This window comes from Podarcis cretensis, assembly GCF_951804945.1.
Source record: "Podarcis cretensis genome assembly, chromosome: 5".
In the NCBI taxonomy this organism is placed as follows: domain Eukaryota; kingdom Metazoa; phylum Chordata; class Lepidosauria; order Squamata; family Lacertidae; genus Podarcis; species Podarcis cretensis.
In genome coordinates this window covers 67,941,764-67,955,247 of record NC_137174.1, presented here as the reverse complement: position 1 = coordinate 67,955,247, position 13,484 = coordinate 67,941,764, and the positions used below count along the sequence as shown (strand labels likewise).

At 43.9% G+C, this 13,484-nt stretch overlaps 1 protein-coding gene across 3 annotated transcripts; it reads right to left on the bottom strand.

The window, feature by feature from the left end:
* Positions 1-3,407: 3,407 nt before the first annotated feature.
* On the bottom strand, positions 3,408-8,058 carry LOC307216078 (transcription cofactor HES-6-like). 3 transcript variants are annotated; one of them, XM_079975943.1, is made up of 4 exons: positions 7,590-8,058; positions 6,352-6,447; positions 6,153-6,231; positions 3,408-4,110 (listed from the first exon to the last, which is right to left on the bottom strand). In XM_079975943.1, the coding sequence occupies exons 1-4, from the start codon at positions 7,785-7,787 to the stop codon at positions 3,701-3,703; spliced, it is 783 nt and encodes a 260-aa protein (XP_079832069.1). In that variant the 5' UTR covers positions 7,788-8,058; the 3' UTR covers positions 3,408-3,700. The 3 variants fall into 3 exon arrangements, with proteins under 3 accessions (XP_079832069.1, XP_079832068.1, XP_079832070.1); XM_079975942.1 differs by having other exon boundaries at positions 3,408-4,113; positions 7,590-8,055; XM_079975944.1 differs by having other exon boundaries at positions 3,408-4,113; positions 7,604-7,760.
* Positions 8,059-13,484: the final 5,426 nt, after the last annotated feature.

Below are 13,484 nucleotides of genomic sequence, written 5' to 3'. Positions count from 1 at the left end.
CTACTTGCACTTTGACATGCTTTCAAAGTGCTAGGTTGGCAGGAGCAGGGACCAAGCAACGGGAGCTCACCCCGTCGCGGGGATTCGAACAGCCAATCTTCTGATCGGCAAGCCCTCACAACTAAAAATGAACAGAGAACCATGTACACACCAGCACACATTGAGAGGAGAGGGTTGATCTGGAAATAGTGGGACTGAAATCAGGCTTCCTGTTGTTGGCACCCATATGTCTTGAGAGACAATGGTGTGCGCATTCAAGAATGAAGTCAAACCGCTGCATTAGCAGCACCAAAGGGACTTCCTTGGGTGCAAGCCTGGGCAGTGTGTATGGAGGTCCTGGGCTGCCCAGATGACACGACCCCCATCCTAGGGCTCACTGATGTGGTCCAAAGGGAAGCAGAGCAATATATCTAGCACCAGCTTGGCTGTAGGAGTTGCTGGAGGCGTACAAGGTGTCAACCAACTGATATAAGAATTAGAGACCCAGGGTGCAGGGGAAGTCCCTAACTCACTGAAGATTTGAGACCCATCAGCTTCCTTTACCTGGTTTAGCCAGCCAGAGGAAGCCATTCCCAGCATGTCCCATGTATCTGCCATAGCTAGGATGACTGGATACCAAACAGGACAGGGTTTTTGCACTTTTAATAGTTGTGCAGAAGAGGGGATTTCAGCAGGTATGCCTAGCTGGTGCAGGCCAGCTAGTAAAGGTATCAGGAACCCTCTGGTGCCTGGTGACCTGAGCCACAGCATACAGGCAGCCTACTGCTGCTGTCACATATTACAGGACAGAGGACAAGATTGTTAGGATCAAGGGGTTGGATGCAAAGCAAATATTCTGTCCATTGAATGAATTATTGCATAAAGCTCCTACAGCAAAAGTCTATTGAGACTCAAATACAAAGCCCAGGTTCTGATATTTTCATATATCTGCAACCTAATTAAGAAGTAAAGAGTGATAATCTCTCCACATTTAGGAATACACTTCTTTATACTGCACTAGAAGCATATTTTCTGTTTAAAATGGTAGGCCAGATTTCTGAGGTTCTGCAGAAGTGACCCAGAGTTTTCAAAGGCTGGACCAATGCAAAAAAAGAAAAAGGGGGGGGGGAGAACAGGCCTTTTACACCTGCATAACTCTGTAAAAGATGGAATTTCACCTGGCACAACTTGCCCTTCAATTTCAATTAAATGATTGCTCAATTTCAATTAAATGATTGCTCCTTTTACTAACAACCAGTCCTTAAGCCTCACTGTAGCTTTTATTTTATTTTATGTTTTAAAATAACATCTTGCAAAAGCAAACTTCCATCAGCTTGCAGGGATTGTCCACTCTTCTGAAGGTGTGACCTGGTTCATCAGTTTTATATAACCCACCCACCCACACCCTTGTCCTTCTTGCCTCCTTTCATCTTGTGTTTTCTTGCATATGTAAACTAGGGGACTGTGTGTGTGTGTGTGTGTGTGTGTGTGTGTGTACGCACACAATTTAATTTAAGTACCAAATAAAACATGCATAAAATAATAATGACCCGATTAGAGTTGTCACCTTTTTTTCTGGAAAAACTCTTCTACTCAGTGAACGAACACTAAACAGGCTAAAGTTTTTGCAGCATGGAAATGCAATGCTATTTTTAAACAAAAACTTAACAACCTTAACAGAAAAAGTCCCTTGCATTCTATGCAGTTATTCCACCTCAAAGTCTGATAACAACATAAGGAGTGCTTGAAAGGAAGACATTCAGGCTGAAGAGGAGTTTTTCCCAACCAAACATTATTCTGAAAGCTGATATATAAGGTAGTTTAAGTGCTGCTGTTAGAGCATTCTAGGAGACATGCTGGTTTCCCCAAAGGCAGCTTTTAATACTGCCATCCTGGTGCTATCATTGCTAATGGCTTTTCAAGAGGAGAGGATAAAAAGAGAAGAGTTACACTACGAGAGGTGCTAAAATACAAGGTGATGACATTCACTCTTCCTAACTCTCATCAAACAAATCAGTGTGCATAATTAGCGTCCAGATTCTGACGGGTCATTAATTAGTATGCACAGTGTTTGTTTAAGCGGATCCCTCCCCCTTGCTCTCTACTTTTAAACTGAAAAGAACTTCTAATTGCTTTCAACTTGAGCGCCATAGCAACCAAATGTTGACTACCAAGTTTAGAGGGGTCTCCCAGTGCTTGTAGGTAGGCTTCTCAATGAATCTTGCCTTACGAGTTCAGGATTCGTGTCTCATCTTGGAAGTTCAACAGGGGAAATATCTAAGCAAATTGACACTATTATTTAGCAGAACAGCTCACTTTCTTAACGGTTTAGTGCAAAAAACAGCCTGTGTGGATTTTGTTTTCTTTGAGAAGCTATCTGGCTACCTTTGGGGTGGGAGGAAACAGACGTACAGCAGACACCTAATGACTTGCCGATCGAAAGGTCGGCGGTTTGAATCCCTGCGGCGGGGTGCGCTCCCGCTGCTCGGTCCCAGCGCCTGCCAACCTAGCAGTTCGAAAGCACCTCCGGGTGCAAGTAGATAAATAGGGACCGCTTACCAGCGGGAAGGTAAACGGCGTTTCCGTGTGCGGCTCTGGCTCGCCAGAGCAGCGATGTCACGCTGGCCACGTGACCCGGAAGTGTCTCCGGACAGCGCTGGCCCCTGGCCTCTTAAGTGAGATGGGCGCACAACCCCAGAGTCTGTCAAGACTGGCCCGTACGGGCAGGGGTACCTTTACCTTTACCTTTATTGGATAATCAGCAATAATCAAAACCTCCCTCCAAATAAGGGATGGAATTGGGCATAGAATGACATCATAATAATATATTATTACTATTACTACTAATACTACAGTTGTACCTTGGAAGTTGAATGGAATCCCTTCCGGAAATCCATTCGACTTCCAAAACGTTCGAAAACCAAATCGCAGCTTCTGATTGGCTGCAGGAAGCTCAGTACTAAACAGTACCATTTCAAACTCCAGGTGACGAACAGCACGTTTGAATGCTCTCTCTTATAAAAAGCCTTCTGCACATCTAGAACACTTGCAATCTGCTGCTTCTTCTTTCCTTCAGTTGCAGTGGAGCAATAGAGACAAGTTTCCCCTACTGTCTGTAATCCTGGGAAATGGAAGTAGAAATTCCCCAGTTTTGGAACAGGCAATAGCTCAGTGGTAGAGTGTCTGCTTTGCATGACACAGAAGGTTCTGGGTTCAAACCCTGACAACTCCAGGTAGGACTTGCAGAAATCCTTGCCTGAAATCCTGGAGAGCTACTGCCAATCGGTGTAGAGACAATACTGAGTCCGATGGATCAATGGTCTGGCTCAATATGCTCCTATTTAACAGTAGCTGCATAAGAAAAGTTAAGAAAAGTAGGGGCATAAACGCAAGGCCAGCATCTCGCTGTGGTTTCTATTTTTATTAATAAGTTGTTAATTCTTTTAATAGCATATGAAAAGGAACATTATATAAGTCACATACACTAAACAGCCCAAGAGAAGATTCTATAAAATAATTTAGATGCATTAAATAAATACAATAAAATAGCAGCCTTCTACAATGCAGGCTACGCAGCGGTTTACTTCGGCTTGAAGTACCCTGGTCTTTAGTACACCTACAGGAGCAGACTTGCTCCAAAAAGTGTTTTAAAGAGGCATATCTATAAGATACATATAAAAGAGGGTCTAAGATTAGAAATAAGGTTTCTCCAAGACAAGTTTTACCATGGTCTCCACATGTCTAATGACCCCATGTTAATGCCATTGTGTGCAAAATGAGACTGCAGGATCTGACCGGGAGGAGACGACTCGCGCTGATTACAGTGCGAGGGTGTTTGGGGCTGGAATGGCTTTTTCAACCCCGGCTTGTCTTCGGCGGGCTGGAACTGATCCTGAGATTGGTTGGACCCTGTGCTATTCCCCTTGCTGTTCCCAGGGGTGGTAGAACTCAAGTCTGCCTTGCAGGTTTCCTCACTAGATCTGGGCAAGGATTTCAGCAGGTGGTTCAGTAGCCGTGCCCCAAGGGTCTTGTCCATCCATTCGCAGCTCAGGAGGAGATTGTGGACTTCGTGCATACACTGGATATACCCAGTGCTGTACCTCTGCTGAGCTTCCAACCCCATCTTGGAATCTGCTGAACAAGAACAGAAGACGTTTCCTGTTATTAAAGAGTCAAGACTCTAGTTTATAACCAAAGTCTACCCCTGCCCAATATAATGAAGAGTCGCCTCTTTTCATATAATACACATTCTCTTGTCACTGACAATAATCTAGCCTGATAGCCTGCTTCAGCATAGCACTTTAGTATTCTTTGCAAGTGCAAACATCATTGTTTCATGTGCTTAGTTCACCAAGATATATTTGGTTGCTAAGAATGGTCTACAAACCCTCTGAGGTTCACAGTATCACCTTTGCTTATAGAGTGATGTATAATGTGTTAAAAACCAAGCCACTAACCAATCCTAGCCATGTCCACTCAGAGGTAAGTCCAATTTAATTCAATATGACTTAATCTCAGGTAAGTGGAGTTAGGATTGCCGTCTTTGTTAACATCTGGGCAATATCTATTTAGCCACTGCTAAGCTACTTAGCTGAAAATGTGAGCAAAATACCTTCAGGCAAAGTTTTGCTCTGTGGGGACCACCTCTGAAACATGTACAGCCCTTGGAAACTCTATACAAGTACCGTTACATTCTATTGCCTCATTTTGGTACCCTGGTTATTTTATCTTCAATGCTTTGGACTTTACACATGAAAAAATATATCTGGGGCTGTTTTGTCAAGCCTACACCAAGTGGGAGTCAGAAAGGCTATTATTACCCAGATGTATGCTCCCAGCCACGGACGCGGGTGGTGCTGTGGGTTAAACCACAGAGCCTAGGACTTGCTGATCAGAAGGTCGCGGTTCGAATCCACGCGACGGGGTGAGCTCCCGTTGCACGGTCCCTGCTCCTGCCAACCTAGCAGTTCGAAAGCACGTCAAAGTGCAAGTAGATAAATAGGTACCGCTCTGGCAGGAAGGTAAACGGCGTTTCCGTGCGCTGCTCTGGTTCACCAGAAGCGGCTTAGTCATGCTGGCCACATGACCCAGAAGCTGTACGCTGGCTCCCTTCGCCAATAAAGCGAGATGAGCGCTGCAACCCCAGAGTCGGCCACGACTGGATCTAATGGTCAGGGGTCCCTCTACCTTTACCTTATGCTCCCAGCCTAAAGAGGAAACCTTTATAGGCCTTTCTGTGGAGGTGGCACCAAGGGTTAGTTTGGGTTAGAAGAGCCATCTCAGTACCTGTTAAGCCTTTACTTCCAATGAGATGCTCCAGCCTGTTGTCCCGGCACCAGACTACACAAGGCAACTGTTACAAGAAGCCATGAATTCCTAGTTGTAGCCCCAACGTGCTGTCACCGCAACTTCATAAATGAAACTATTGTTGCTGCCACGTTGAGTCCCTTGCACATGCACTGTTTAAAGGCAAGGACTTCAACCGATACTTTATAGTATGGCTATGAACAGTGCTAACAGCCCTCTATCTTAAGTATTGATATCATGTAAGAAAATGGGCACTCCCAGTCAGTAATTTCCCCCCTCTCAGCTTTGCATTAACACACTAAACTAGAAATGGGATATTGAGAAGTACTTTGTGAAAGCACATTCTTTAAGAGGCTTACACTGTTATAGTGTGGACTTGCTGAGGCACTGGAGACACCAGAAGGTGAGAATTGCAATTCAAGGACTGCAGTATGAATGTTTGGGAAATAGGATCATTCTGTGGTTTTGTTTGAAGATGTTGAGTGGTGTGGACAGCCTTCAATAAACAATACAGTAAGCAGATTGTCTGAGAAGGCCCCTTCGGTGCTATAATATCCTAGTCAGAAGTGAGTTTGATCGGACTTTCGCCCAGGTAAGTATACATAGGATTGCAGCCTTGGTATTTTTTATTTAGCATGGAGTCCAGTAGTCACTGCTTAAACTGTTCCGTGTCACTGTTTTATACAATTTACAAAGTTTTATCAGTAACATCAGGCTGGAAAAGTACTGTCTTCTGACTTTTCTGTTTTACTTTTCGAACAATAAGATTGGACGGAACAATGTTCAAAGCAGTGCAGAAGTTACAGAGGTTTGAATAAACACGAAGGGGTAGAAGAGTAAACATACAAGTACATAAATCCACTTACCCATAACTTTGCTATTTTGGATATTCTGGAGATGCTTTACAGTCATTTCGAGGATATCTGCTTTTTCAAGTTTAGATTGCTGTTTAAAAGTGCAGCAACAAAGTTGGTTATTAGTAGCAAAGAATTGTTTTTGAACAATGCTGAAAAAATAAAGCAAAAAGGGAGATGGAGCAGAGGCACGCTAAAAACCGACACTTACATCAAGCCGAAAGGCCCCAACAACAGTCTCCTTGAGCTGGTCCAAGCAGTTGTTGATCCTCTCCCTTCGTTTTCTTTCAATCAAAGGTTTTCTTAACTACAGTGATTAGAGCGAGAATGTTAAGAGTACCTTTTCTACATGGAAAGCTTGGGTCCTGCTTTTGGCTACTGGTCTTGTCAGTTCAAATGCACATAGGGCTTCAATGTTTTTGTTCTTAAAAACAGATGCCTTTTCCATATAGCAGCAAATAATTCATGGGTACCACTGTGGCCAGTATTTTACCAGTTTGGTTGTCTCTCCTGACACACACCCATACACCAGATTTCCACCTAGTTCAATTTTGTATAAAGTCTGACAAGGAAAACTGACAACTCAATCCTATACGTGTTTACTCAGAAGTAAGCCCTACTCCCGGGTAAGTGTGCGTAGGATTGCTGAATTTGTTTTGCCTAACAACCCAGTTACCAAGGAAGAAACAGGAAACTGTGATTTCAATTATGTCCAGGGCATGAGCTTTGTTATAAAACTCTCCATAAAAGCTTTTTACAAGTTTCCCATAATCTAATATATTGTGGTTTTTCTTAAAAATTTCATTCCACAACCCACCCAGTCAGACAATTCTTTTGACAACCACTTGCAGTTGTATTTTTGCTGCTGATTGTGATGGAAATCAGGTCAGGTGGAACATTAAATCCCTGCAGTGCTGCCGGCTTTCATTTCTACAACAGCATATACTAAATTCTACACACAAATAATCTACTTTCTAAAAAAAAAAAAAGTTTGTGATTAAAATTAAGCATATAAAGCAAAATTAAGAGCAGTAAATATAGTTTATATAAACTAGATATATTTTTCTCCTGGGTCACATGTATGGACTGAAATATACAACTCCATATTAAATATGTGTGTACAGATAACAGTCAGAGTCTGCACACACCCATGTGTTGTGTACTTTACCTTTGGTGCCAAATTGCTCTTAGCTTATCTCTCAATACTGTCTGTGGGTTAGTCGCTTGAGAGCTAAATTAGGAGTTACCTCCTGGTAAAACACAGAAACAGTGACCGCTAGAATGTGAACACATAGGGTTGCACACAACATTAGTCCTACTCAGAGTAGAGCCATTGAAATGAATGGGCATGCCTAAGCTTACATCCATTCTTTTTGATGGCTGTTAGTTGGATACAACCCATCCTGTGTCCTTAAACCCTCAAGACATCTTCTATCTCAAGCCACTTACAGAATGTGACATACCTTCCTTTCCTCTTTGGTGTTGGAAAGCTTCTGCACGCAGCTGGCCAGGGTTGTGGCAGTCATTGTAATCCACTTCGCCTGCCCCAAGGCTTAGGGGAGAAAGGGGAGAAAGCCCTTTGGCAGCTGGCTGCTCCCCTTGCCTTCTGGGGCTTTCTCTTACATGATTGCCCTGCTCTGCTTGCATTTATAGTCTGGTATTAGCATGTGAATGAAGGCATTGCTTGGCTAGCCCTCTTTTCCCACAGGAGGGGTTGAGACCAGAGGCTTGTGACCATCAATCAAGGCTGACAGGTCACTACTTTTCAATGGGCAAATCGTACACACGCACACACACATCCCGCTCCTAAAGAGCGACAGATGTCCAGCCTCTACAAAGCTATGCTTGGCAGAAATCTTTTGTAAAGGAGACAGCAGAGAATGGGAGCACTACGTGAAGGCTGTGCGGCCCCTCTCAATTGGCACCGATTCCCATGGAAGGGGTGGCTACAACAGGGTAAAACCAGTTACACCTGGGCAATTGGGGTTAGTGGTTTTGTTGTCTTTTGTGTACAGGTTCCACTTTTTTTGGTCTGCGAATCCTACATCTCACGCTCTTGATCTTCCCATCAAAATAGTCTGCATTAAGAAGTGCCCAACTGGGGTAGACTTTGGTGATCTTTTGTAATATGGCGCCCTGTGTGAGACCAACATCTGGCTCCCGCAATGGATCTTCTCAGTTATGGATCTTCTCAATTTTATGCCCCCTTGGCTCGGCCCCTTGTGCTGGGGAAATGCCCGCACAGCCTTATTTCTGGCACCGATGCCTGTTTTCTAAACAGGAACTGTGGAATGTAATCTCTCAGGAGTTGCCTACATATCTTGCTTTGTGCTATAACTGGTAGACTTTTGATCCTTGGGCAAAACTTAAGTTTAGTACCCAGGTTACTTCCTGGAGATAGGCAGATGTGTCAGTTCCATTTTATCCGATGACAACAGAGGTGCAGATAACATGAAACTGCCACAGCTGTCTATCTCCAGAACTTGTGCGGAAGAAGCCACTGAATTTGCATTGACAAGAACAAATGTTACCAATCTTACCGTTGCTAAGGAATACTCCAAAAGGGCACCGCACCTGGATTTTGGAACTCCCTCCCCAGGGAGACCTGCCTAGTCCCCTCTTTTCTGGTTTTTCATTGGCAAAGCCCTTGTTGTTCAGACAGGCCTTTCACCTACCAAGGGGAGTTGACTTTTGCTGCTGCTGTTTTTTGTCTCCTTCTCGTTGGCTGCTGCTTCTAATCTGTTTGCATTGTTTTTAATCTGCTCTATTTTTTAATATATAGATATAGAGATATTTTAATTGTGCTTTTTTTTAGAGACATCACCTTGCCAACAAAGGTCCGTATAGTAAAAGCTATGGTTTTCCCAGTAGTGATGTATGGAAGTGAAAGCTGGACCATAAAGAAGGCTGATCGCCGAAGAATTGATGCTTTTGAATTATGGTGCTGGAGGAGACTTAAGAGTCCCATGGACTGCAAGAAGATCAAACCTATCCATTCTAAAGGAAATCAGCCCTGAGTGCTCACTGAAAGGACAGATCTGAGGCTGAGGCTCCAGTACTTTGGCCACCTCATGAGAAGAGAAGACTCCCTGGAAAAGACCCTGATGTTGGGAAAAATGGAGGGCACAAGGAGAAGGGGACGACAGAGGACGAGATGGTTGGATAGTGTTCTCGAAGCTACCAGCATGAGTCTGACCAAACTGCGGGAGGCAGTGGAAGACAGAAGTGCCTGGCGTGCTCTGGTCCATGGGGTCACGAAGAGTCGGACACGACTAAACGACTAAACAACAACAACAATAATGCACATGTCCCAAAATGGTATTTCATGTTATTGTTGCCCAGCTTCAGCTCTCAATGGTTATAGAAAGCCCTGTGAGGACCAGAGAGCATGTTGTGCAAAAGAGCTGATCTTCCTAAGTGCATTTAAAAGTTTTAAAACCAGCTGTATGAGGGAACAGCAGTACTGGGAAAGGAGCTAATTATTTTCCCTGTATTAACTTCCTGATCTAAATTCCACCCACCAGTTGCTATCATTCCAAATGTGATGTGGTGGGGGGTGTCAGAAGATGGGTAACATTTATAGATGTTTGTGGAAGTTTTCACTTGTTCTTAAAACTGCTCCACCCAATTCGATTGAAGAATTATGGTGGTGGTGTTTTTTTTAACAGCCGAATCTTTGCTATAGAATCTTTTCTATATTTTTATTTCATTTTGATTTGATGCTGCTGCAGATTTCCCAAGCCGCCAACTCACATGAGATGTCAGTAATGAATGAAATATGGAAAGAAGTCTCAGTGCATGGCCATTTTATTTATTGAGGGGATTTTTATACTACCCTTCAATAAAAATTCACAGGGCAGTTTGCAGAAAAAGAAAATACCAAAGCAATTAATTGCACAAATAAAATACGATAATAAAAACGCAAGTCCTAAAAGGCTGTAATATCTTCAAAGCTGTAGAAAAACAGATGGCTGCTCCTCCAAATATTAACTGCATGCACGACTCCTTGCATGCACTTTATCACATAATGATACATTTTTCAAAGGAGAATGATTGACTACCGGTACTTACAGTGATGGAGAAGGAGGGGAAAGTTTGTGCAATGCACAAGGGAGGGGAATGCAGAAACTTTGTACTATTTGCTTATTTATGTGCAGAGATTCAAATAAAGAAAGTATTACTGCAGTTTAAACAGAAATACAGTATATCTCACCATAGTGGTGAAGACTGACAAATTGAACTGCTCAGTCTTCAGTCCAGGAGCAGCCTATTAATGGACAATGTCAGCCTTGTTAAGGCTGTTTATCTTTAACTTGTACAGTGGTACCGTGGTTCTCAAACTTAATCCGTTCCGGAAGTCCGTTCCAAAACCAAAGCGTTCCAAAACCAAGGCACGCTTTCCCATAGGAAGTAAGGCAAAATGGATTAATCCGTTCTAGACTTTTCAAAACAACCCCTAAAACAGCAATTTAACATGAATTCTACTATCTAATGAGACCATTGATCCATAAAATGAAAGCAATAAACAATGTACTGCAGTCACACAAGCAATCTATCAGTAGCTAAACTGGGTTCCACACAGTCACAAAAACAAAACAAAAAGCCACAAAAATGCAAAAGAAATAGCAAAAACAGATAGTCCTCAGCGTAACACTCAGAAAAGAAGTGTGGCACTCAAATCGGAAGCATAACACTCAAAACGGAGCATGTTCGGCTTCTGGGAAAAGTTCACAAACCGGAACACTTATTTCCGGGTTTGCAGTGTTTGGTTTCCAAGTTGTTTGAGTACCAAGGCGTTTGAGAACCAAGGTACCACTGTACTTGGAAAGGGCAGCCTTTCAAATAGGAGACTGTCCTCTGTAAAGCAGGACACCTTAGCTTTGAAGAGAAGGCTTCAAATAAATGCCAGCCTTATTGTGCTCATCCTTCCTTGTCTCACCTTCTTGGTTCATGCTCAGTTCTATAGTAAGGTAGCAGTATTGTGGAGAACAGCAGTTCCTACTCACTTGCTAGATGGCACGACGTCTACATGCAACTCTTTTTTATAAAAAAGTGCAACAAAACAGAACTAGGCAAAAGAAAAACCCCAGAATGATAAAAACAATTCCAAAAATAATCTGCCAACTAGAATGTCTGGACAAAGAAGAAGGCCTTCAGCTGGTGCCAAATAGATTGTAATGAGTGCCTTCTTAGAAAGGACATTCCAGAGTTAAGGTGCCACCACAGAATATGTCCTTCCCTTTGTAGAAGCAAAGCATATGTCCAGTAGAGAATGTGGAAACAGAGAAGCTATTTCACCTTTCACAAATAGTGGCACGGTAGCACCTCAGCAGCTCCAGGGGTTTCTGTGTGGACAGCCTTTTGTGGCTGTTCCCAAGACTGCTTCTCTGGAATTCTGCTCTTGCATCTAACTTCATTTCTTATTCTCCCCTCCCTCCTTTTCATATCACAAGGCTGACAAACCAAAGGGCAACGGCAGGGCAGAGGCCAAGAACTCTTGTGCACAATGGGTGGGGAATTCCCATAGATCCCGGGCTTGACATCAGATTCATGGATAACAAAGGATTGCAGCTTGAGCTTTCCTCTCTGGAGAAGATGCTCCTTGGTTTACCTAGCTCCTTGACTCCACTGTAAAATCATTGCGGTGATCTTACCATATCAGGCAGTGTGAAGGCATAAAAAGAGAATAGGTACGCCTTCAGGAGAGCACTTACATGAAAGAAGAGGGACATTATTCTTTAATTCTCTTCAATTTTTCAGTTCCCCTCCCTGAAACAAACAATGCCTTTCAACAAGACTTTGGTCTTTCAAATTCTTTCGCTGAAGAATTGATGCTTTTGAATTATGGTGCTGGAGGAGACTCTTGAGAGTCCCATGGACTGCAAGAAGATCAAACCTATCCATTCTGAAGGAAATCAGCCCTGAGTGCTCACTGGAAGGACAGATCGTGAAGCTGAGGCTCCAATACTTTGGGCACCTCATGAGAAGAGAAGACTCCCTGGAAAAGACCCTGATGTTGGGAAAGATGGAGGGCACAAGGAGAAGGGGGCGACAGAGGACGAGATGGTTGGACAGTGTTCTCGAAGCTATGAACATAAGTTTGACCAAGCTGCGGGAGGCAGTGGAAGACAGGAGTGCCTGGCGTGCTCTGGTCCATGGGGTCACGAAGAGTCGGACACGACTAAATGACTAAACAACAACAAAGGTGGTATATAAATGTTTCTATGAATGAGGAGCCAATAATTTGGCTCTTGGCCAAAAGGGAGCATCCTAACTCCTGGCTGAGAGCAACTGGGCTGAGTGGAGCAGAAGAGGCCCCGCTGCATTCCTAAACATTAGGAAGAACTTCCTGACAGTAAGAGCTGTTCGACAGTGGAATTTGCTGCCAAGGAGTGTGGTGGAGTCTCCTTCTTTGGAGGTCTTTAAGCAGAGGCTTGACAACCACATGTCAGGAGTGCTCTGATGGTGTTTCCTGCTTGGCAGGGGGTTGGACTCGATGGCCCTTGTGGTCTCTTCCAACTCTATGATTCTATGATTCTATGATTCATTCAAAGCCCTGCAACTTGCACCATTTAGGGCAAAAGGGGAAGGGCAGTAAACCTGCCAGTTTTTGCTGCACCACTTGCAGGTCGGCACATCAGAGAGGCCCAGATCAGGCCCATTTGTGGTATCTAGCCTAGCTTCACTCCCTTCCTGTCCCATTTTCAGAGTTTATACTGGCCACCTCCAGTGGGGATGCTGCCTCATTTTCAGTGGGTGCAGTAGGGACCTCCCACAAGCAGAGCCAGTCCCTCCCATTCATTCGGCTAGGTGAGGCCAAGGACTTCTGATGCAAAGTTCAGCCTGGGCTTCCTATTGTCTTCAGCTCCACATATCCTCACCTCTTTCCAGAGGAAGATTCCTCTCCATTGAAGTGAATAAGCAAGGTCTAGTGGGGAAGGCAAATTCATACAAGTACTTGCAGGCCAGCACAACAGAGAGGCACAGATCAGGCCCATTTGTGGTATGTAGCCTGGCTTCACCCCCTCCCTGCCCCATTTTCAGAGTTTATGTTGGCCACCTCCAGTGGGAATGCTGCCTCATTTTCAGTGGGTGCAGTAGGGACCTCCCACAAGCAGAGCCAGGCAGAGGGACATGATCAGGGGTTAGAATTTCTTTACCCCTATGCTACAGAAGCTTCACTTTTCCTTTTTTTACTTTTATAATCCTGTATGATATTGTCATCTATGAAGCGTGCAAGAGTTTTCAGAGGCAGGGCTTATTTTCTCCTGTGTGGTCATTCACAAAAGGCTTCATTCATCCGAGAGTGTCAAGAACAGCATTGGACCCGTGTTATCCGGAGAC